General features: G+C 38.9%; 1 protein-coding gene across 1 annotated transcript; it reads left to right on the forward strand.

Annotated features, from left to right (window-relative positions):
- Positions 1-528: 528 nt before the first annotated feature.
- LOC146315990 (uncharacterized) lies at positions 529-8,831 on the forward strand. Its single transcript, XM_084734000.1, has 3 exons — positions 529-737; positions 4,308-4,667; positions 6,540-8,831. Exons 1-3 carry the CDS (start codon positions 587-589, stop codon positions 7,658-7,660), a joined length of 1,632 nt encoding a protein of 543 aa, XP_084590126.1. The 5' UTR covers positions 529-586; the 3' UTR covers positions 7,661-8,831.
- Positions 8,832-24,959: the final 16,128 nt, after the last annotated feature.

Consider the following 24,959-nt stretch of genomic DNA (forward strand, 5'->3'; position numbering starts at 1 on the left):
TTCTGATGAGATAAATGAACAAGAGCCTGCCATTCAGCCAAAACATTGAGCTGGCCTGTTAACTCAGCCTAAATGATTTTTTTTATGTTTTAACGTGCATATATTTTCAATAGTGTCAAGATAATACAGGGCAGTGTTTCTTAAACTTTTTACACCATGGAGCACCTCGGAAAATGTTTGTCTGTCACCGTTATGACCAACATTAAGGATTCCTTAAGGCAACAGTAGGTGGCGATAATGCTCCGCCATAAAACCCCGAAGAAGAAGAAGAAGAAGAAGACGAAGAAGGAGAAGAAGAAGAAGAAGGACTGTGCCGGGTGTAGTTTGAAACAGGGCTGTGGCGGTAGTTAGTTAGTTTGCTCTTGATTTGTTATCGCACGTATAACAAAGATTAGCAGTGTGTGAGTGTGTGTTTGTGGTTTAGTACGTGTTTGTCAGCACGGACCAGTGTTCATGTTTTTTTCGTGTTTTATCCGTCATACATCCTCGGCGTTACTGCTGCTGTACACCTGAGCGGTGTCAGTGTGTGTGTGTGTGTGTGTGTGTGTGTGTGTGTGTGTGTGTGTGTGTGTGTGTGTCAGTGAACATGTCTAAAGTGGAGCTGCTGAGAGCCGTGATGAAGATGAGACAGACTGCTGCCGCTGAAGAGATCTACCAGCTGTTCGAGAGAACCATGGCAGAGTACAGAGGACACACCTGTTCTGCAGGAGAACACAGACCTCAGACCAGTCGGGCAGGTCTGTGCACATTATTACTGAAGGTGGTTAAAGAACTAATTAGCTCATTTACATATGAAAAGGTCCCAATACAACAATGTGAAAACAAGTAAAAGAGCTTCAGAGTATTAGCTTCAGAATACAGCCTACTTAAAGTACCATCTCAGAATAATATTCTAATATATATCTAATATATACACATATATTTGTTTCAGATATTTTTTATTATGGAGCCTGACAGAATATGATATTGTCTTGCTTCATTTCCACATAGACAAACAGGAGAAACATTCTCTCAACATCAAATATAAGCTTCAAAACAAACCCCACTTTAAAGTGTAAAAATACTCATGCAGACTCATGCATCACTCATTTTAGAATAATATTCTAATATATCCAGTATTTTTTTGTGAGAAGCCTGATTATAAAGATTACAGAATATGGTGTTGCCCTTTATCATCATCATCTTACATCTAAAATAAATACAGAAATAAAAAAAGGAAAAACATAACACCATGAACCATGACCTCTGGAAATATTTCATTTAACTTTTCCATTTTTCCATTTTCCAACCATTCTGTATCCAAATTCAAAAATCCAAACCAAATTTCTTTTCCCACTCAGTTGTCATGACGGCTGTAGTTGGGTGATTTAGGTCAAAATAATATACAAACCATATATTGTATGATCCAACCCATATCCAGTTATATTATTGGGTTATGATTATTGATTCATAGCTTTTAATCTAAAATAATGTGTCATTCATTTGTTGATTGAAATTTTGTCTTAATCTAAATCTGCAAAGTAATTATGAATGCTTTAAAGGAACAGTTCACCCCCAATCAAGAATACACGTTTTGCCTGGCCTTTTCCAAGGGTAAAATATGTATTTTTAATTTTGGGGTGAGCTGTCCCTTCATATGCATGTAGTGAAAATATAGTGTATTATATATAGAGATATAATTAAATATAGAGGATTTCTTTATTAGTTCACTATTTATGAATTTCTTCCAAATAGAATTTTAATGATTTAAGGTGTTCAGTTCACCTGGTGTGACCAATAATAGCAATAACTATTAAATTCAAAATAAAAATATCTAATTTCTGTAGCTCAGTTATTAATCACTGATACTTAAGTAAATGGTATTTCTAAAACATTTTTATCAGTTTTATGTGATTTACAGGATAAGCCTGTTAATTAAGAAGGTAATGAGACATTATAGAACAAAAATATGAGGTTATGATTTACAAAGATGCAAAATAAATACAATTACTTTGTTTTTAAACATTCTGATGTTAATGAGAACTTGTAAAAATGTTAAATATGTTGAGGAAGAGAATTCATTTTTAGATAAATCACAGTCACACCACATGACAAGGCCAGGACCTCCTCATCCTGATGAAAAAACACGAATAATTTCATTTAAATTTGTAATATGAATTTACGTGCACACAGAATGCTCAGTATTTGAAACAGTGCAATAGATATTTTTAATGTTTGTATTTTAAAATATACATCACAGTAGTACTTCTTCACAAATATTCTAGAATATTACTATATTTATATTTATCTAAACATATATGTATGTATGTATGTATATATATATATATATATATATATATATATATACATATGTATATGTATATGTATATAATATTTTACCAATTAATAAGGAGACCAAGGCTATAGGGCAGAAATGACAAGCTAATTATTATTTTCTACATCTAAATAATTCTTCTATTAGCTAAATTCCCTATAGTAATAAATTCATTTACTTTATATTTTTATTTTCCATCAATGAAAAACCCCAGGAACTTCTGTGTTTCAGATAAGTTTATTCTTGACGATGATATTGAAAATTATGCTTTCGGGATTTCTAAAATACCCTGGTATACTGTAACACCATGACACCACCCAAGCTTAGTAACATGCCCTTAGTGTTACTCATCCTGTCCTCTGTCCTCGTCTCTCTGCTGCTGATGTGAACTGACTGACTGCTGGTAGACAGGACGGGCTGCTGGTCTCAGCCTCAGAGCCAATAAGAGTGTAGTTTGCATTTGTCTTTTTCATAATTATTAACATGCATGAGCATAACGAGCTCCGTATGAGATACACAGGCTGTGAGTGAAGATGGACGAGTTAATCTCATGCAGATATTTGCATGCAGTATAAATGTGTTCTTTTGCATGATTCTGTTTGAATACTTCTGTGTACTTGGGTCCCTAAATAGTACTGGAATTTGATAAATTGCATGTGACTGGAAAGCTGAGCCTCTTGTTTATTCAATGGACCTCATTCACAAACAGTGTATACGAATGTTTTACGCACAAATCTGGGATTCATCAATATTTTCTTGCGTGAATTTGTTCGTACTCTGTGAACAAATTTAGAACTGCTTCAGACCATGCATACACTACATATGATGACGCTGTCTTAGAAAATGTTGAAACACACTTTTTTACTAAATGCAGAGCATGCATTGTTTTATTTTCCTTGTTTGTAGTATTTTATCATAAATGTCATGATTATCTGTTTTTATGTTTGTGTTGCATGAATATATGAATATGTTGTGCTAGACGATAATAATTGGGTGAAAATCCTCGCTGGATGTCCTCACTTTCACTGTTATTTCTTGTTCCTCTAACGGATATTTAGAATAATCTCTCATCTGTCAGATCAGTTGCTCCTTGTCCTTCACCTGTTTCCTTATTTTTCTTCTGCTCTGTTTTTCTTTTATCCACATGACCTTTGATGTCAAACGGTTTCTTTTTTACCTTAGACACTTTCTGTTTCTCCAGGGGCACAATGTGCATGGCTTGAGTTATTGCAGACCAAGGTATACTTTTTATGATCTGCAGTGTGTCTTCTCTGTCCTCCTCCTTGGACATGGGCAGTGCAGCTGTGTGTCCGTGGTACAGACTGAATGTGGAGAGGCGAAATCAATCGGACAATAAGAGAAATAAAACATTATTTCCTGATTGTTTCACAGCAGTTAAGCTCTGAATACAAAAACACACACTCCCAAACACTGCAGCAACACCTGATTCTGTCTGAATGTGAAGTTCCAACAACTTCACTGCTTTCTCCATGGTACTTTTCCATGCAAACGTATTTCCTTATATGGAGAAATGGGGGGTAGCAAAATGCAGATTGCAGACAGAGCAGATGAGCCTGACAGTTTAGAATGATTCTGATTCATGAACATATGCACAGTGGTAAGAACAAACTTGGCTGTTGTTCAGGTTTCAAAATCAGATGGTAACTTTACGTGGAAAACTTATTTTGTGCACACAGTAAGAAGATATCTACACATATGTTAGTGAATAAAAGTGTATAAAATAACCTATAGTGACCTGTAGGATAATAACAGCCTCATGAAACTTCACAACCACAAACTAGAGACCCGGAGAGTTCAGAGGAGGGATGGCTTTCATGTATATTGACAATAATGGGGGCTCTGAGTCTTAAAGTGGTATTTTGGATTGATTTTGACCATTTTTTGTCAACTCTACTTTTGTCAAACATGGTTAAACTGGGCCCTGATTTTGTGCTCTAACTTCAGTTTGGTCCCTCTTTCTGATTTGATTCAGGAAATGATGTAACTCTCATTAAAGAAGAGCATGATGAGGTGTGTATCAGCCAGGAGGGAGAGCAGCTTCATGAACCTGTCCCTGTGAAGAGTGAAGAAGATGAGGAAACAGCTCAGTCCTCCCAGCTTCATCAGAGACAGACTGTTGGACAGATGGGACCAGGAGCTGATGGAGAGGACTGTGCAGGATCAGAGCCAGGCAGGAGGCTGAGATTGTTGCTGAAGCAGAGACTTAGCACTGCTGTTGACGAGATCTTTGGGCTGTTTGAAGCGACCTTAGCAGAGTACGAGGAGAAGATCGAAGGTCTGCATAAGCTGCTGGGAGAGGCTGTGAAGCCCGAGGTCCAAGTGAACACACCAGGTTTGTACGTTGGTTTTCAAAAAGTCATCTGTTCATTAACAAAGAAATATGTAAGAATCACAAGATTTTAACCAGCTGTTGAGATCATACTACAAAAAATGGCAGCATCCCCAAAGTAACTGCTAACTGCTGCTAAATGTAGCTGCCATTAGCTAGTTAGCTCAGTTAGCTGTGCAGCCATTAGACGTCCGATGAACTGACTAACACCAGGGGAGTAGGGCTGCAGCTAGGGATGTTCCTGGCAACTAATTTCCCTGTTGATTAAATGCAAATTTTGATCTAGATTAGTCGACTTGTGTAACATTAAGAAAACACTCAGAAAGTAGAAAGTAGAAGAAATTGAGCACAATTTATTAATTGGTAATGTTAAACATTGTCTGAAAATATACTGCATGCATTAAGAGTTATTTGAAACTGTTTAACACATTCTACAGTAGCCAGATCACATTTTAAATGCAGCTGAAATGTGACACTTTGCACTATGCATTGTAAACACTGTACATGATACATCAAAACATGACAACAGCGCACTAAATGCTTCATCTTTTCAGACTGTACAGATCAGTATTTGGCTTACGTTAGCAGTGCTAGCAGCAGCAGCTGCTCTGCTTGCTGGTCTGTGCTGAACATGGTTACAAAGTGCTGCAGTCAAGTGGTTATATACCAGTTTATTCAACGTTATTTTCATTTTATAAATCAAAACACTGCTGTTCACAAGTTGTCATCTGTCCCACTTTGCTGATAACAACAACTGGGCCATTAAGGCATTCATGCTAGATGAGAGGGGCTGCCTAAATGTATCAGGGGGTTAAAATTTTCCTACTGGCTGCAATAGAGTGATTGGTGACATTCTTGTAAGCAGCAAGTTCACTATGTTATATACGCTACGTTCACTACATCCAGTAAACAAATTGAACTCACAAAGTGACAAGAAATGAAACGTTCTCACACCCACTTTCCTCATTAAATAGAAAAATTCAAAATTCCCCCTTTTACTGATCTAACACGAGCTTCATTGGCTCCTTAACTCCTTGTAAGACATTCTTCATTTAGACTCGACAGAAAAACGTAAAACTCACCAAAGCCGTCTTCTTTAGTCTTTCCAATTTTGCAACCATCACCAGCTCTGGTCTGTTGAAATAAATCCTTAATTCACTGTGTTAGATGTTTAAACATTCTGTCTCTACAGACTGTTTTTGTAGAGCAGCACCTGCCACTCTGTTGTATTATTTGAAGTGTGATTGTATGAAGTACTTGCCCATAGTCAGTGTGTACCTACAGCGGATGATGGTCCACACACCCCCAGTTTGGAAGCAGTGCACTGTTGTGGAGAGGATCAGCAGCAAAATGTAATTTAGTCACCTAAAAAATCAATATGTGTTGTGTTACTTTAGTGCTTTCAAGTGTCTGTGTCTGCTTCTGCTAAAGGAGTGTGGTTGCTGTGAACAGAGCAATATTTGGCTTGTATAACAGTGGTTTCCCATCAGAAAAGGCTGTCTGACAGCAAGGTGAAGCAGTGAAAATATTGTGAATGTAGTGTACACTTAAACTGATGTTGATTGTTTCAGTTGACTATACTACTAAATATATTTTGTTCCTGACCCTGTCCACAGCAGTACATTGTTTAGCTTCCCACACCAGTACTCCTGCTGCTTCTCCAAACTGGGGACTTGCTGACCGGCATTTGCTTTAGGTTTTTCACAGGTTGCTTAAGTGATTAACACACTATTTTTTCTATAGTATATTTCACTGAATCGTAATGTCATATTTGACAAAAGCTTTATCATTTCTATAGATGTGGGCAGGGGGAGCTTCTCAAGGAGACAGGCTGATGCTGAGTTAAACAACTTCTGTTCTTGTTCTGTCTGTTAGATGTTCTCCAGCTGCTGGTAATTAAACAGGAGCTTCCCTCTGAGCAGCAGGAGTGGAGAATCATTCTGAACCAGGAGGACCAAGAGCCCCAACAACCCCCACATATAAAAGAGGAACAGGAGGATTTGTGGAGCAGTAAGGAGGAAGAACAGCTACATGGACTTGTTGCTGTGAAGGGTGAAGATGATGAAGAGACAGTTCAGTCCTCCCAGCTTCATCACAGACAGATTGATGAACAGATGGAAACAGGAGCTGACGGAGAGGACTGTGGAGCATCAGAACCAGGCAGGATCTTTGGTCCAGCTTGTGATTTACAGCAAGAAAGTGACGAAAACACAAGTTCTTCTGATCCCGAAACTGAAAACAGTGATGATTATTCACAAGAGAGGAGTTCACCTCTGTCAGGTTTGGTAACTCTAAAGTACAATGAGGACAGTGTAAGTCAGAAAGAGAAACTCTGTGGCAGTGACACAGTTATTAGCATGCCAAATGTGAAAATCTACACAGGAGGGAAACCATTCAGCTGCACATTTTGTGGAAAAGGTTTTGGTGAAAAATCAGAATTAAAGAGACAAGTTAGATTTCACACAGGGGAGAAACCCTTCAGTTGTATCCTATGTGAAAAAACCTTTACTGAAAGTGCAGATTTGAAGAGGCACATGAGAGTTCACACAGGGGAGAAACCCTTTAGTTGTCGCATCTGTTATAAAGGTTTTGGTGAAAAAACAGATGTGACGCGACACAGAGTCCACACTGGTGAGAAACCATTTAGTTGCTCAACTTGTGGGAAAATATTCAGCCAGTGTGTTAACCTGCGCAGACATGAAAGGATTCATACAGGGGAGAAACCCTTCAGCTGTCAGGTTTGCGCAAAGAAATTTGCCCACAGAGGAGGACTAGTGGTGCACATGAGAATTCATACAGGAGAGAAACCGTTTGACTGCTCTGTCTGTGGAAAAAGTTACAGGGAAACAGGAAGTCTGAAGAAACACATGAGGGTCCACACAGGAGAGAAACCTTTCAGCTGCAGTGACTGTGGAAGAAGATTTAGTAGTCAATCTCAGGTCAAAAGCCATAAGTGCTCTGGTGAAAGTACTGCATCCGTAGTCCATCATTCATGAGGAGCTCCAACTGCTAGGGCTGGGTGTTGTAAAGTTTTGGTACAGATATCTTGAAAATACCATTTCTTGATACCTTTTTTGATTCCAATTTTATAAAATTTATTTCAACAAAAAGAATCCTACATTACACATTACGGCACAGTCACATCAAATGTGGAAGCTGTATAAAGAGCTGGGAGCAGCTGGTGAAACTGTTTTTACTTTACACTTTACTCAGCCTGGATAACTGGACTAAAATGAAGAAACCGATGGAATATTTGTTCAGTTTTTGACTATATAAAACATAAATAATTGTCAAAAGGGACATTAAAAGCAAACAGTAGTCTGCTTAAACCAAAGTAGAAGAAGAATGGACTCACTCTGTAGGTGACACTTGTGGTACTAATCAATAGTGGTAGAGTGAAACCTCTTACTTTCTCTGTGGTAAATAGCAGCTAGTCCAAGTCTGATAACCATCCAACATGTATATTTCTCTACTTTAACCTGTCAGTCCATAAACAGCACCACATTAACCACCAGAAACACTCTTCCACTCAGCTCCAGGATATCCATCCCTGCTGTGGCGAGGACAAGATACGCTGGGACTTCCACCCCACTAGGCGATGTCATGAACAGACTCACCGATGAGTGAAGAGGTTAGCTTACCAGGTTAGCTCACTTAACATTAGCGTGTGTTAACAAAAACCAAACTGTGATCCTTGTCTCTGGGTGTAATATTAACAGTGTTTTTCTTGCATACCTCTATGACGTGCAATGTAGACAGCCAATCAGCAGCATCATAAGCTTATTGCTTATGATGGTCGTTGCTGTGACAATGTAGAAGTTTGATATCCAGCCCTAACCACATCATGACCTTTATTTCACACTCAGGATGTTTATTAGATACTCAGGACCTTTATTAGCTGCAAAGAGTTATGTGCATTTCTACTTCACTAAATCCATTAAATGTACTACAAGGTACAACATAAGTAATAATGTCAGTAAATGTCATGGACATGCACCTGCTGTACATACTTGCATATGTGTGTAGGTTTATACTGTATGTGTGTGTAAATAATTGCATACTTTTTTTTATATTAAAATGTCATTTGAATATTTGTATAAACAAGGTTGGGAGGGTTACTTTAAAAATGTATTCTGATACAAAATATAATCAGTAGCCTAATTCAGGTATCACAATATTTGGGTAATGCAACTTTATTACTTTCTGTTACTTTTGGATTACCTCGGTGCCAAATGTTGAAATTGTTTAGCTTAATATGTTTTATGTTTGTTGTTGGTTTATTATTTTTTTGTTTAGATGTTCCTTTGTTAAGTAACATTATGCTTTCACCCTTCACTCTCGTCTGGTCACCAGCATTTCCACCTACAGTCCCAAATAGGTTTCAGTATTATCTACAGAATTGACAACTTAGCTACCTAACTAGATTTCTACATATATATATACACATACATATATATATATATGTATATACACACCGTGGTTACAGCAGAAATAACCTGTTCCCCTCAGTCATTCACGATGTCTTGGTTGAGGTTGACAATCTTTAAATTTATTGTTGACATAACAAGGGTAAGACCACCATGGCAGGTCATGTCATGCATCTATCTGAAGTAAACAAAGAAGACAAAACAAAAAAAGAAGCTCCTATTGCTGTTAAAACTCGTAGCTGTTACTATTGTTTCTACTATGAGAACTCAAACTAAACAACAATTGACATTTCCTAAGTATTGCCCCTACCGGTAAAAACAACATAGTATAGTCGCGTCTTAAGTTAGCTAATGTTAGCAAAACACTAGCTAACTAGCTAGCTGAAAAGGGGTGAGACTTTGAGGTCAAGCCTATAGCTCTAACCTGACATGTCAGATGGTTTGTTATACAGAACCATCTGGGTAGCTGTTCTCAGAAACTGTTTGGAAAAGGGCAGACACTTTGAAAAGAACACCTGGCAGGTGATTGGAGGAACCATCTGTCTATCAGGTTTAACACAGGCCAGCTTCAACCAATCAGATCAAACTCTTGCTGAAACAGGTTGGTAGAGCGAAAATATCTTTTTCAATGAAGAAATACTCTCCAGGTCTGATCTAACTGATGCTATCACAGTATCTATGCTAACATTTTCAGGAACTTCCATTGTTTGTTCAAGATGAGTTGCTTCCATGGATGCTTCTCGCTGTTAGCACACTTTAAACCACGCCCATAGCTGCCAGTAGTTCCTCCTCGGACACTGATTGGCTGCACCACCTTGCAAGGTAAGTAGAGCCCTGCATCAAGTTCAATAGCATCAAGTAGCCTTTTTACAATAAACAGCAAATCCTTAAACGCAAAGCAACATAGTAAAGTTAAACTTTTTCCCACTTAATTGTGGTGGTGTATGACACATGACACACATTCAAATAGGCAGAAATACACACTTGACAATGCACATTGTTGTCTATTAGAATACAGCATAAAGCAAAGTTTGAATGGAATACAGCAACAGGATGAGTGTCTGAAGAGAAGTCATGCAGGTAGTCATCTGATTGGCCATTTAGCTGGACCATCTGCATCCAGGCTGTCTGCATGTACCTTAGAGAATGTGGAAAACCAGCTCATTGGATGGGTTGACTCAGGTTGAGTCCCAGCTACATCTCCAGATACTAATATTAATATATTTTGGTCCTTGTGTGTTTTGTAACAGTAACAATGCCAGGATAATAAGACAAATGCATTTTATGTTATAATATTTAGTTTATTGGGTTATATTCTAACAGGATCCTCCAAGGTGCTTGGAAATACCATGATGCCATGAGTCAGTTTTACCAACAGAGGTCAGTGTTTCTATGTGAATGTTTCTTCTTAACTGTAGAATGTCTGTAATGACACAAGGCCACTGTGACGGGTCATAGTGATTGGAAATACAGTTGGCAAGTATTATCCCTCATCCCTTCATAGACTGTTATGTTGTTGAAAATAAGACTCTGCCACATTACTCATTCTAATCTCTTCCCTTTACGAAGACTATCAGGAACATTTCTAACATAAACGTGTGTTAACTTGTCTCTTTCCTCCGTGTGTTGTTTTGCTTGCATATTTTGCCTTTTATTTTTGCACTTCAGCACCCTTTGGTGGACCTCCACAAATCACTGCACAAAACGTAAGGTTTAGGAATGTACAAAATGTAGCCAGGCCAACCACCCATCCTAACATATTTATTTGATATAACCATCCATGCTGTTAAAACACCAGTCATGAATATTTATGATCATATCTGTAGATCAGAAGAAGTCTACATAATTCAAAATTCCACCCCAAAGCAGAATGCGGATGTTATTTCTATGAGATTAACTTCAGCATACTATATATATATATATATATATATATATATATATATATATATATGTATATATATATATATATATATATATGTATATATGTTTGAGAGGATCCCAGAATAAAACATAATGTCCTTCTTTACATTTAAAAGTGAGGGCGACGGTATGTCACGTCTGTCTCATGTTATATGAACCACGGTGTGACTGTGTCCCGTGAGCATGAAATATGAAAGACTGCTGCAACACTACTAAGGACAAATTGATGGCACTCTTGACATGTGTGTATGGGTGTGTGTGTATGCATACATGTAAGTCAAAGTGTATGCAATGTGTGTAACTGTATATAATGTGGAATTGGATGTGAAACTGCACCTGGGTGTATGTGTTTTTGTAGCAGGGATGCCTTCATTTATATGTGTGTATGTGTGTAACATATGATTATGTAATATAGGAAAATCTGTCTGGAGAAAACAGAATGCATCCCTGCACAAAGATTTCACTGTCTGTCTGTCTGTCCCACCCTTACACTCTCTGTCTCCTTTTGCATGTCAGTGATGAATTGCAACCTGTTGCAGGCAAAATTAAGGAGTCCAGACGTGCAACAGGAGGAAACCCATCCAATTAGAGAAACAAACACAGCACGGTGAACACTGATTAATGATTGTTATCTTTGGATAATTTGCTATTGCATTAAATAATGATAAGGTAATCAATAATATGTCACTTTGTTAGATGATGCAGAGTTCTTAATGCCCCTTTTCAACTTCATGTCTCTGGGTAACTGGTTCTTAATGATCTTAATCTGACTTTTAACTGTGTGCAGATGACACCATCGTGGATCTTGCTGAATTAGCAGATCCTGCACCCACCATCAAAGACTTTACCACTTTATCTTCAGTCTGCTGTCAGCAGTATTACTACTAACCTACAATCTAACCTTGCTGTTATGTTTCAACATCAATGCCTCCATTCACTCCACTGGACTGCCCTGGATGATCTGTAGCCTCAATCAGATCCGAGAGGATGAGCTTCCCCGGCAATAACAACACTCTTCCCTGGATTGGTCCCTCTGTCACTGAGAAGTCAGAGCCTCTGATCATCAGATCACTGATCCTTGAGGAAGCTCTCTCACCCAGGCTTGGTGTTAAACCCAAGACAACCCAAAAACTGTCCCACACCCACTCCTTTGGATCCCTGGATGTTTGTCTGGGGTGGAAAGAAATGAGGAAGGAACTCCTCCTGTACTCCTCCAGTTGAGCAAAAAGTCTGAGGTGTTGGGAAAGCTAGATCAACACCCTTCCATGATAACCGGGATAGCTACTCTCACACAACCACCTTCAAGAATGAGTGAAACCTGCGCCTTCTGATCCCTGTGAACTGCACCGGCACTGGTCCTCCAGGATAACCAGCTCAGTCCACAGGTCAGCACCCATGTTAGCTTATACCCTTGGTTATAGGTGACTCAATCATCAGAAATGTCAGAATAAGTTCAGCAATGATGTGTTGTCTCCAAGATGCCACAGTCTGCGATCTATAGCCAATAAAGCCCTTGAGGTTCTAGATGATGAACCTAAAATTTCCAGGCAATGACATCCATAAACAACAGTCTGAAGTATTGAAAACTGACTTTATCTACTTGTTCACTACACTGAAAAGGTTTGCAAATCACATCTGTGTCCAGTCCCATTCCCCTTCCCCTCCCCCCTTTTTTCCCCAGTTTTTCAGGAATGATGGTATCCATCCAAACTAGTCTCCGAACTTCTATTCATTGGTAAATTTAAATGGTTTGCTTCCTTTTTATGGATAAAATTCAAAGCATTAGACAAACCATTAATACTTCCAAGTCAAATTAGAAATCGTTGATGAAATTAGTATGGAAAAATGTGTAAAAGATTTATGGCTTTTGAGGGCTAGATCTTAACTCATTGCTCACGGAAGTACAAGTTAGAGGTTTTTGCGTGTCCACCCAAACCCAAATCCTTTGTATTGTCAGTTGGGTCCAGATTGGGTCGAGAGTGTGTTTAACATTATGCATAATACCCAAGTGGATCCAAGAAGACCTGACCTTGATTAAACAGCATTGTTCATGATGGCAGTGCTGTGTGTGTGGAACCTGAATGTATTTTACCTACTTTCTCAGCAAGGAGGATAGATTATAAGCTTAGATGTTGGTGACTCAGTGGGTAGAGCAATTTTGTCCACTGGTTGGAAGATTGGCTGTTTGACCCCCGCCTCCCTTGAGTCTACATGTTTTAGCATCCTTGGGCAAGATACTGAGGCTTCGGTGTGTGTGAATGAGGGTGGTTCTAAAGAACAGAGGCACCTTACATGCCAGTCTATTCCATTAGTATATGAATGTATGTGTGAAAGGCACCATACAAATGCAAGTCCATTTACCATCCATATATCAAGTTGGGGTCATGTTGCAGCCCCGTTTTCAATAGCTTCCCTTTACTACACCAAGCCGTGGTGGTCCAGTTAATGTTAGAACAGCCCATCTGAATGGGATTACACAGTCCCCAAATTGTTAATACGCTACCTATGCCTGAGGGCAGGTGGAAGAAGTGGTGCTGTCACCTCCCCCCACTCCTTCAAGTGGATCTCTTCATCCAAGTCAGAGGTCAAGTGTAAAACAATCAAGTGAAATCAAGACAGAAAGAGGAGTTTGAACAACTAAAAATGAAACGGAAAAAGGACTAAAGGTAGTGCTGCAAAAGTGAACAGTTATGTGCATTTGCGCATTATAACTGTTTGATCCAGATAAAAACAGCTGCAGATGTAGATAAAGTGGACAATACAATCAGTTTGTTGGCAGATGTTAAATCATCTGACGATTAAGATGACACAAAAACACCTTAAGACAACTTTCTCTCTTGACAACTGAAAGTGAACTGACAATACACTCAACATTCATAATGTGTTAACTTGTTAATAACAATCAGCTTCGAAATCTGTGTTGATTAGGTCTGTTTCGCCTGACTCCGACATTTCTTGGTTCTGCATGGGTCCAGTTCCCAGCTATCAAATAATGGTTCGGTTCTGGGTACAAGCACAGCACTGACTCACTGATATTTTATTCCACTCTAATTTATCAGTGTTGTGAAATGGATGCAATGTGTGCATATATGTGTCTGACAAACTGAAGAATATTAAGGGGGGTCTGCTTGTTTCGCTGGGGTGTCGCTCACACACGCATGCACACAGACACACAAACACATGGAGCTGATAAGTATTCAGACCTTGTCTAGACTGCATCAAGAAACCTAACACCCCTCCCCCCCCATCCCTCTTTCTCTCTGCATCAGTGCTCCAGCATCCAGAGAGCAGAGGGAAATCCCGCCCGCCTTCCCTGATCCAAAAGGAGACAAGGCAAGTAAACCTGTCCATCTATTTAATTTCTACATTAGAATTTTATTTATCCTTATTTTAACTATCATTATCATTCAAATATGCGTTTCGGTTGGTGATAGATACTCTTACTTTACAAGACAGCATATTATTTGTTTTAAAATGATGATGGTGATTTAAATAAATAAAAGCATGAGCGCATATTATTGAACTACATGCTGGTTATTTAAACATTTAACTACATGACAGACAAAAACTGGATGTGTTTTAATGTAGTAATGGATTATGAGCCGTATGAGTGCCATCAAGGTGCACATGTTTCTATCTGACCCTTCCTCACGGATTTCCCCAGCTGTTACATAATATGCCTCCTTGTGTGTTGGGGTAGAATACTAAGCATTTTAGCTAGGTTCAACCATGAGTCTGTTATTCTGTTATGCTGTGTTTTTGTATATTTTTTACATGTGACATGACGCTTTATGACTGTATGGAAAGTTCCATTTTTGGAGGAAAAAGTTGGAATGATAAAATGCCATCAGGATGATATTACCATATCTGGATTTATGCACTAATCCTAATTAACACACAGACTACACACATTAATCTTAATTAATTCACACACACACACACACACACACACACACACACACACTACACACACACACACACATATATGCCAGCAGCTGATAATTAGTAGTTAGCAGATGGCAGCTTCATAGAAACACTAGAATGACTAAAACATGATGCAACCACTACTCAGTGGACTGATACAGTCCCATAGCTACCCATAATTCGTTCATTTATCCCCTTTTAACCGTTAAAATGTTCTTGAAAGTGCAAATATTCATGTAGATGGGTGAAAGGATGGATGGGAGTTCTCAGATTTCTTTGTGCAGCAGTTCTAAAATCATTTAACAGTGTAACATTTACACATTGAAATGTCTAAAAAAGTTGCACTTATGTTATATTTGTAGACAATATCCCAAATGTTTCCAACAATGCTGAAATCCTAAGAAATCCGTAAATAATTCCATGTAACAGTGTTTCCTGCTGGCTACTACTTCCTATAACGTCTGAGTCAAATCAGATACATTTTTGTAGCAGTAGTGTTAACAATGAAGACAATAACTCCCATGATCCCATGCTACTTCATGATATCATCAGACTGTTTCTTTTGTTATTGTTTTAATGTGAGAGACCCCTAGTGGAATATCTTGGCTTTAATGACATCTTTATGACAAGTCTGAAATGTACCATTGTAGTTCAGATCCAGTTAATGTAATGTTAAAAGATGAGTAGTATGTTTGATAATTAGGTCTGCTATGGTGTGTTTATGACAGGTGTTAGTACAGTTATGTCATGTTAGTGTTAGGGCTGAACAATTTTGAAGATTTATCTAATTGCAGTTATTTTGACTGATATTACAGTTGTCATATAATTTGAGCTATTAGAAGAAAGGATCATTTTTACAAAATGATTCTCATTTTCATTGATTATTATTGAAACAGTTATGGTATGTTATGTTTTTTTTCAGGGATCTGTTCTAGACAAAGATTTTTTCTGAAGTCTAGAGAATGACGTGTTGGCAGGGACTCGTCTGCAGCACCACAATATTTCATTTAAAATGGTATTTTGACACACGTTTCGCCTTTAACACATATTGCGCATCCTGCGATTTGAAAATTGCTGAAGACCATATTGCAATTTCGATAAACTTTTGTTTAATTGTTCAGCTCTAGTCAATGTCAAGTTGTAAAACAAAGATATCTTAGACAATGTCAATTTTGCTTTAAAGATGACATAACTGACCATATGGGAATTAACAGTTATAAGCATTCTTAAAGATTCTTTCATGTTCATGGCAGGTGTCAAATTAAGTTTTGTTTTTTTTTTTGTACAATTAGCCACAACTGACCATCTTATTTGACAAACATCTGGATGTAACCCAAGCAATCATCATTCAAGCTAACTTTGAAAAATCTGAATGTTAGCATAGGCAGCAAAATAAATCTAATGACCAGCCATTTGGAGACCTGTTTAACAGTACTTTGTGATACATTTTGACACGTTATGTGACATGAACCAAATGTAAACATGTATTTTTTTTTGGCCACTTGATGGCGGCAGATTAAGTGAAAAACAAAACACTGAAATCTTGAACTTTGTAAATGTGAGGTGAGGGGAACTGCAGAGTCTGCTGAGAAGTCTTTTTGTGAGGCCACCACTCTGAACAACACCTCTCACTCTACACTGAGTCACTGGATCCACTGTTAACATAAAAATATTGTTAAGTGCAGCTTTAATCTGGCACCAGCTCAGCATATTATGAATTCCAGAAGCTTGGGTGTGGTTAGTCCTTCTGATGCAGCCAAGTCAGGGAGAGATGGCCTTGGCTTAAAATGCTGACAGTGTGGTGAGCATGAGGCCTTCAACATGCCTTGTTTCTTTTGCTGTACTTCTTTCCACAGCACATATTTTAGTTGTGTTTTCTTCTGGAGATCTTATTTGATCTAAATTTAAGTTGTCTGATCTGGAGCTATTGATACTGAATGTCTGTTGACTCTTTAATGTGAACACATTCATAGCTTGGAAATCACTCAGCTGGTAGCAAGACTTTGTTAGACCAGTTATCACCTATCACATGGCTTTATGTGTGTACATGTTGTGTATCTGATTCCACCCCGGAAACAGCTTTATGCCAAACATGAAAAAGAAGTCAGCCCTCTGAGAAGACATAGATTATCTTGAGGAATGCTTGAAAACTAATTTCTACAATGGATGCAGAGTGAATTACTATTTTGCACTGAGTCACAGAGCTCCCCAGTGAATTCATAAATTATAAGTTAAACAGGCTGACAAGACGACAGACTGCAGCAGAGAAGAAGTGGTAGAGGGCTATGAGAGAGAGTGCTATTTGTGTTCAGCCTGATTTATAATGCAGGGAAGAAAAGGAGAGAGATAGTGAGGGTGGGGGGAGGAGGAGGGAGGATGAGAGAAGGAGGTAAGCAATGACGGAAGCAGAAAAGGGGACTGGAAATCTGGGAATTCTGTCGGGTTTATGTTTTTTCTGCTGGAGTTGTTGCAGGCTGTCGGTGACTTAAAGGTACTGTGTGGTATTTTCAGAAAATACCAGAAATTAAGTCGATACAAATACAAGTAAATTTCCACAATTCTTGATACCTAAGTCAAAGAGATAAAAATGAGAATAAAATTCAGCCATTGTTGTTTCTCGTTTCCATCTGAAATACAAAACTCTTCTGAGCTTCTAGGACAAAAGACTGAGGGGGAGATTTACTGAGCCTTCCACAAATCACTGTCAGGAGATGTCATGTTGCCTGGTCTGGAAAGTCATGCAAAAGTGATTTCTCAGTCCCTCCAGGATATTGCGGGCAGTTTTGGGGATTGTTGCAACCTAAGATGCCTGATCAGCTGAGCTGACAGAGCGCACTGGATGCGCTGCTGTGTGCACCGCTGCAGCCAGCGTGTGTGTTTGACTGAGAGGGAGACAGAGAAGGAAAGGAAGGAAGGAGGACTATTGCATGCAGTCTTTCTGGAAGTCATTAATACTCCAACTGCTGCTTCGTCAACTTGACCTGCCCGTCGTACCTGTTTTCTAGAAAGTAGATCTTAACCCATTCGCTCCATGGGTTAACTGGGTCAGTCCACGCATCACTACTTTTTCTTTTGGACAAGTGGAAGTGGAGCTGTTGTTGCAGCTGCACATGCTGTTATCTTACATGTGTAGTTGTTGTTGTTTAGCACTGGTAGCTGTTGTCCTTCCCCTAGTATTTAACAGCAGACTACAGCACTTGTAAGAGCTGCATCTCTGGTACCTACAGTGTTGTAAGAAAAAACTAGTACCAAGACATTTCAAAATTTTGGCACTGACTTGGTACCAATGTATCGGTTCTTGTGATATCCCTACACCAGAGGCCATTAACTGAACTGAACTGCAGTCAGCATCTTGTTGCTTGTGCCCATGTTTACACTCTGCAGCTGCAAGTGAGCATCCTGGGCATTGGCCAAAACAGTGACATACACAAGTTCGGCTTGTGTTCAGTTGAGGCATTTGTTGACATTTGCGGACTTCACTTCTAAGCTAATGTTAGTAGTGCATATCGTTGATATAATGGAGCTGAACAGAGGCAAGGCATTCAGGAGAGCATGTAAGCGCCACAGCCAAAATAAACCACCTCCAGTCCTTTACGTAGAAATCAGTCCTTGGTTTGTTATAGACAACAGAGGAGGTCTCATTTTTCACCCAAGAAATCAAAAATACATATTTTTCCTCTGGCCTGTAGTTCCATCTGTACTGTTTGGATGCAATTAGCAGAATTCTTGAGATATTTTATGTCTGACTAGATGGCACTTGCCCAAAAAATAAATTTGAAAAAGTCAACAACAGTCCCATCACACTGGAGAGAAGGCAGACATCTCTACAGCCGATATCTCCAAAACTCTGTAACTCACACCATAACTGCCTAGATGAATAACTATCACTACAGGCCAGAGGAAAAAATATGCGTTTTGGGGTGAACTGTCCCTTTAAGTTACGCTACAGTCTGTAGGTGTTTTAAAACCAACCATAATGTCCATTCCTGCCTCTGACACACACACACACACACACACACACACACACACACACACCTGATTAAAGGAGGATTCTATATTTGACAAAGCATGAGGAGCAGTGGGGAGGGGACGGAGGGCTGGCTGCTCCTCCTCTGCTCTCCTCACTCCCTGCAGACAACCTCATTAACTGGTTATTTCACTTGGAGGATGGCAGGCCTCACAGATGTTGAGTAACAGCGTAATTTAAATTCAGAGAACACACATTTGTAATGTATGGCTGTTTAGTGGATTCATGAAATGTTGGAATATTTGGAAAAATGATTTCTGAGTTGTTTGAGTTGTGTGTTAACATAATGTATGCAGAAATATGACAGACAAACATTAAAGTTTGGTTTCTAACTTTTCATTAATTCACATATTTCATTTAATTTTTGGTCACATGTTATTTGTAATACAGCAATAGATAATAACAATTAGTTACTGTCTACATAGAATTACCTGGATTAATTAAGAAATGTTATTTATTAGTATTAACGTTGATTACAAGTCAGGTAGCCTACTAATGGATTTAGCATATAACACACACTATCCAACTCTACCCTCAGTAGCATCCATCTTGTTTCCACTTTACAACTTAAAGGGACATTACAGCTCAAAATCAAACATATATATATGTTTACCAGCAGTGCTATTTAAGCCAGATAGTTTTGATGTGAGTTGCAGAATTTTGGAGATATCAGCTGTTGTAATGGAACTAGATGTCTCTCGGTTTGTGGTGCTCAAAGCATCAAAAAATACATTTGAAAAACTCAACAGCAGTGTCTCTTTCAAGAAATCATGAACTGGTTACTGAAGATAATCCACACACCTTGTTGTGACCAGGACTACTTTCTCTACGGCAGAATCTACTGGAACTGCTTTCTTTCTGCGGAAGAATCTACCGGACATACCTCTCTTTACTAACTAGACAGTACTCCCTACGTAAAACTGCATACAGAAGGGTCTGTGCATTATATTGAGTAACTGCATCATGCACATGTCAAGTGCCATTTAGTCCTGAAAACAGACATGTCCACTACTGGTATCTCCAAAACTTGGAAACTCACACCTCTAACTGGACAAATAGCACAACAGGCAACATGGAAAATATGTATGTTTGATTTTAGGGTGAACTGTCTCTTTTAAAGCACATGAATACATTGAAGTTGGAATAACAACATGAATGCACTAGTAACTCCAAAACAAATATTTGCTGACCTTGTTTATTCCCACAGTAATCAGTCAGTTAGTGAGCTAAGTTGACAGGTTGACAGTTGTGATTTGAAGTGAACTATCCTGAAAACTATTCAACAGATTGCCATGCTTGATCCTATCAGTTTTCAGAAATCAGCAGGTCAGAATTTTAATTTGTCTAGTACTTGTCTAGACCAATTTTTACCAGACTGGGGCCAATTTTTGTTTTTTTTGTCAGAGGGGCACATTTGACCCAGGTAGTAATAGTGCACAGAGTAGTAGTACACAAAAAACAACATAAAATAGCATTTTTTAAATATAATTGTGCAAATTAGCACCACTAAAAGTAGCCAAATTAGCTATTAGGAGTTGTTATTTGCAATGTATGCATGGATTTGCAGACTACTATCACTGAATTACTTTGATACTTTAAGAAAACTTTCTTAAAACTCCCATGTTTTATCCATGTTATATACTGCATCATTCTGTGGCAAAGTGTTTGACAATGCATGGCTCATACTATCATAATATTTTGCAGAAAATATCATGATTGGTATTTATTTCAGTAACAGTATGTGCTTCGATAACATGGTGTCAGCACCATATCATTGCAAGAAAGTGATCATTTTATCATTATTGTAGACTCTTGGAGGGGGGCCACAGTGGGGTCCAAACTCAGTGTTACAGGGACACTGACCCAGAACCCCCCTTGCTTATAACAAAATACAACAAAGAACTAACATTTCCATTTGTTTCAGCTGTAGTTTTTATTTAGGCCTAGAAGATATTAACATGCTAATATGCTAAACTAACTGATGAACATGGTAAACATTGCCTTCTGAATCGTATGGAAGCTTTGTCATTATGTGCATACTGGCATTCTGTTGTTAGTAATTAGCTCAAAGCACAGCTGATATAATGTAACATGCAGTTTTTCAGTTAGTTATCCATCTCTGTCAGTTCTGTTAATTCTCCCACTTATAGCTCCTGGTTTTCCTCAGAGGTGAGAATGAACTGTTTGTGGCTAACTGTGGCCCCGTGCTTCCGAGAATGGAATGGATTGTATTCGATAATGTGGTGGACAGTTAGATGCTACGAGCCTTGTTTCAGCAGCCTCACCCTCCTCAATTTTGCACTGACAACTAACTGCTTTATGAGGCAGTCGAACTGTAAAGAAATGCATCTCACGGTAGACATTCTGAATTGAACAAAGATCAAATGAAAGCAACTTAGTTTTAATTTTAGCCATAACGAAGCCAGCTGGGTCAACATTTCTTAGGAAATCTATGTGTGTGTTTTAATGAGATGCAGGAGAGTTGGAGGAACTCTGCTGGCAGAACACAGGTCATATATTAATCAAAACCCTTTTAAGTAATTAGTATTTGCTTTAGTGTACTCAGGCTATAGAATGGGCAGGCACTAAAATTTGGCAGTCCAGTCCAGTCTAATCCAATCTAATGTGCTGTGTTGTGCCAACCAGGCAGATCAATCTCAGAATTGCCAGCCTTCTGGATCCACGTTAGATTGTCATTTGCAGAGTCATCCATCCAGACTCTTGTTAAAATCAGAATTCTTTTTTCTTTAGGTTTTCTATGAGAAGGAGAATATTTCCAAACATTTCAGTCCCTCAGGGCCGACTACACAAGATTAAACTCTCAATGTACCTGTAGCAGAGTTTTGCTGACATGATATGAAGGCTTAAAATGATATTTAACATTTTGTTGTATTTTTACCAAATTCAGAATAAACCCTGGGGACACTGAAGGGCATTGATCTGCATCATATAGTAACATGGTTGTGTTGAAAAAAACAACACAAAAACACAATAAAGTGCCCTATAGGTTGCCCTTAGTAGACAGAATGTGGTAAAGTACCTTCTGAAGTGTTTTTCTGGTGAACAAAACACAATAAAATGCCCTCTAAGTTGCCCTTCAAGTGGACAAAATATGGATAAGTGCACTTAATAAACAGAATGTGGTAAAGTGCCCTCTAAATTGCTTTTCTAGACGTCAAAACATGGTTAAGTGGCCTAAGGAGCCCTTCTAGAGGACAAAGTGCCCTTTAAGGTGCTCTTTCAGTGCAGAAAACAGAATGCAGTATATAGGGTGCCCATCGTGCTAGAGAATTGTTTGGCCCCTGTGCACTAAAATGGTGAAATAGTTCCCTGTGTGTTTTTATTACAGAGCTGTAGTAGTTGGTGTGCAATAAAACATTTCAATATAAACCAGGAATTGGAATTGTTTCACCTGAAATGCATTCAGATTTTTGCCACACTGGTGCCCCACTATGTACAGGCGGTGCCCTTTTTTATTTTATTTATTTATTTATTTTTGCCCCTGCCCCTCAGCCTGAATCTGCCACTGGCTGGGTATCTTATAAGATATGTGTAAGTATCAGCTGTGTGTGTGAGAACTGTTGCAGTGGATCAGCTGTAGCTTTATGGAGCTACAACTGGCCTAGAACCCGTCTTGAACTTGACAAAGTGTTGCGTCAGCTTGGTTTGCACTGCCTGCTGCAGTCAATGTAAAACTGACTAGGCAGCACAATGTGCTTAATCAATCCAACTACAGGGTTGTGTTCAGTTTTTATTTTTAGACAAACTCAAACATGATGGCATAATGAGACAGATCTCACTGGTCTGAGACATGAGAGCTTTAAATTCTAAATGCTGAAAAAGGTGTGGACTCCTTGTGACACTGAAGTACCTCCTGCTTCTCTGACTGCCTGGTTGACTGGCTGACTGATTATGACAGTCAGATGTAATCCTTTGCCATGAGCTTTAAACTGCACTGCCAAAGTATGCCACTGGGATTAAGGATCTTTTTCCCATGCGTGTGTTTGTGGACATCTATTGCTTTTTTACTCCTGATCTACTGACTGCAGATCAAACCAAACCCACCTACCAAACCAACTGGTGTCACTCTGATGGGAGTGAGTCAAGGGGATTAAGGCCAGATGGTCCAAACCATGTGTATATGTCTGAGGGGGTGGTCTGCAACCAAATATGGATAGATGGACCTTTGTCATCCTCATTTATCCATTCTAGACTGCAGGTTCATATTGTGGAATATGGATTTGATAGTGTCCGAGGCACAAAGATGATGGACATTTGTAGTATCTGAAATATGACACATCATCAGTAACATGCTGAATCAAAGTGGGAGTCAGCCTGTGTGTGTTCAGTCTGGAGTCAGTGGTGACTGAATGTGTTGTAGATTTTAATATCCTCAGTCCTATAGATCATATTTATGCTGTAATAGTATTTCCACACAAGTTTCAGATTTAACTACTACATCTGTCAGTTGTTTATGCTATATGCTATACAGTGGGTGAGGAAGGATTCTGATCCTTTACTTGAAGAAAATTACTAATACCACACTGTAGAAATACTCTGTAATAGTCCTGATTTAAAAGTTTTAACTCAGTAAAAGTATGTAAGTATAATCAGGAAAAGCACTTAAACTGCTAAAAGAAGTCACTATAGACTGTTTACTGTTTAGCTGGTTGAGGTGGAGCTCATTAGGGCCTCAGCACCAAATGATGCAAGGACCCTATTGGATTATTAGGGCCCATCCTTTTCAATCGTATTTTTGAAGGGCTAAACGTACATGATGGCGCATGAAACTTGAGACACATAAGTTGTGGTGAAAAAATTTGTTTGATATAGTTTTTGGCCCTCTAAACAATAGTACCTACCTATGACATGTTTCACCAATATGCACGAAAATTGGTACACAGGTGCTCAGATACACAAAAAAAAGTCTGTTTGACCCATTGCCTAAACTCAACAGGAAGTCAGCCATTTTGAATGTTGTGCTTGAAGGGCGTGTCCATGGCGTATCCAAGGTTTTGCTGTCTTGCCATGAAACACAAACATGACAAGATTTAGTCAAAGTCATAGACCCACCTAGTGGAGACAGGAAGTGACATCAAACTCATCGACTAGTCGGCATTTGGCAACAGGGCCACAGCCACCCCAGGCCCAGACTTGCACTGTGGTGTGAGGGCCTGTCCAATGCTGCTTGCAGCTTTAATTTTGATTTCCTTCGTAGTATGAGAATGCAACCAATGATTACTTCCATTATGAATTAATCTTCTGATTATCCTTTCTATTAATTGATCCTACTCACACCTCTGCATGTTTGGACAAATAGAGAGTACATGCTAAAGCTCTCCTGCCAAACCAGTTGGGAGCATGTGTGTCTGAGATTTCCACGGGCCGAGGCAGCTGAGGGATGAAATGATTTATATTTACGGCTGTTCTAGACCGATAATATTGTTTGAATGTATCAAATTTGCATAATAAAAATAATTTTACTTGTGATACTCTTATTCACTGTTAGACAGCTGTACCTTGCATGGAAATAAATGCTTCTTGGGCCAGTGCGCATCACATAATGAACCTGGAAGTTGCAATACTCCGTTTCACCAGAATGGCTTTACAGCCCAGCACCAATCACAGAGTAGACTGAGAGAGAGGGGCGACATCTTCATTGATTCTACAGACCACATGCTGCCCATTTTTTGTTTGTTTGTTTGTTCCATCTCCAAACTGGTCTTGTAATTTCTGGTTGCTCTTGCTTAAATTATTTGCAATCTTCACTAAACCAGATGAGTTTTACTTTACTGGTCTACAATTTGATTTAACTACATAAATTAAAACGCATCTTTTCACCCAACTATGAAATACAGAGTAAGTCTGTGTGAGTGCATGACTTGGCTGTTTCCCTCCCAGCTTGAACTACTAATGAGCACACAATAAGCGCTCCATTTGGTCTGCCTTTGGTGCTGCACACACACACACACACACACACACACACAGAGAGAGAGA

This window comes from Lutjanus erythropterus, chromosome 13, assembly GCF_056507025.1.
Source record: "Lutjanus erythropterus isolate fLutEry1 chromosome 13, fLutEry1.hap2, whole genome shotgun sequence".
In the NCBI taxonomy this organism is placed as follows: domain Eukaryota; kingdom Metazoa; phylum Chordata; class Actinopteri; order Lutjaniformes; family Lutjanidae; genus Lutjanus; species Lutjanus erythropterus.

What these genes read in the sequence shown, in the direction of transcription:
- LOC146315990 (XM_084734000.1), top strand. Translation starts at nt 587, where the DNA reads ATGTCTAAAGTGGAGCTGCTGAGAGCCGTGATGAAGATGAGACAGACT. An exon ending in ACCTCAGACCAGTCGGGCAG is followed by an intron (nt 738 to 4,307) that starts GTCTGTGCACAT and finishes GATTTGATTCAG; the next exon opens with GAAATGATGTAACTCTCATT. An exon ending in GGTCCAAGTGAACACACCAG is followed by an intron (nt 4,668 to 6,539) that starts GTTTGTACGTTG and finishes TCTGTCTGTTAG; the next exon opens with ATGTTCTCCAGCTGCTGGTA.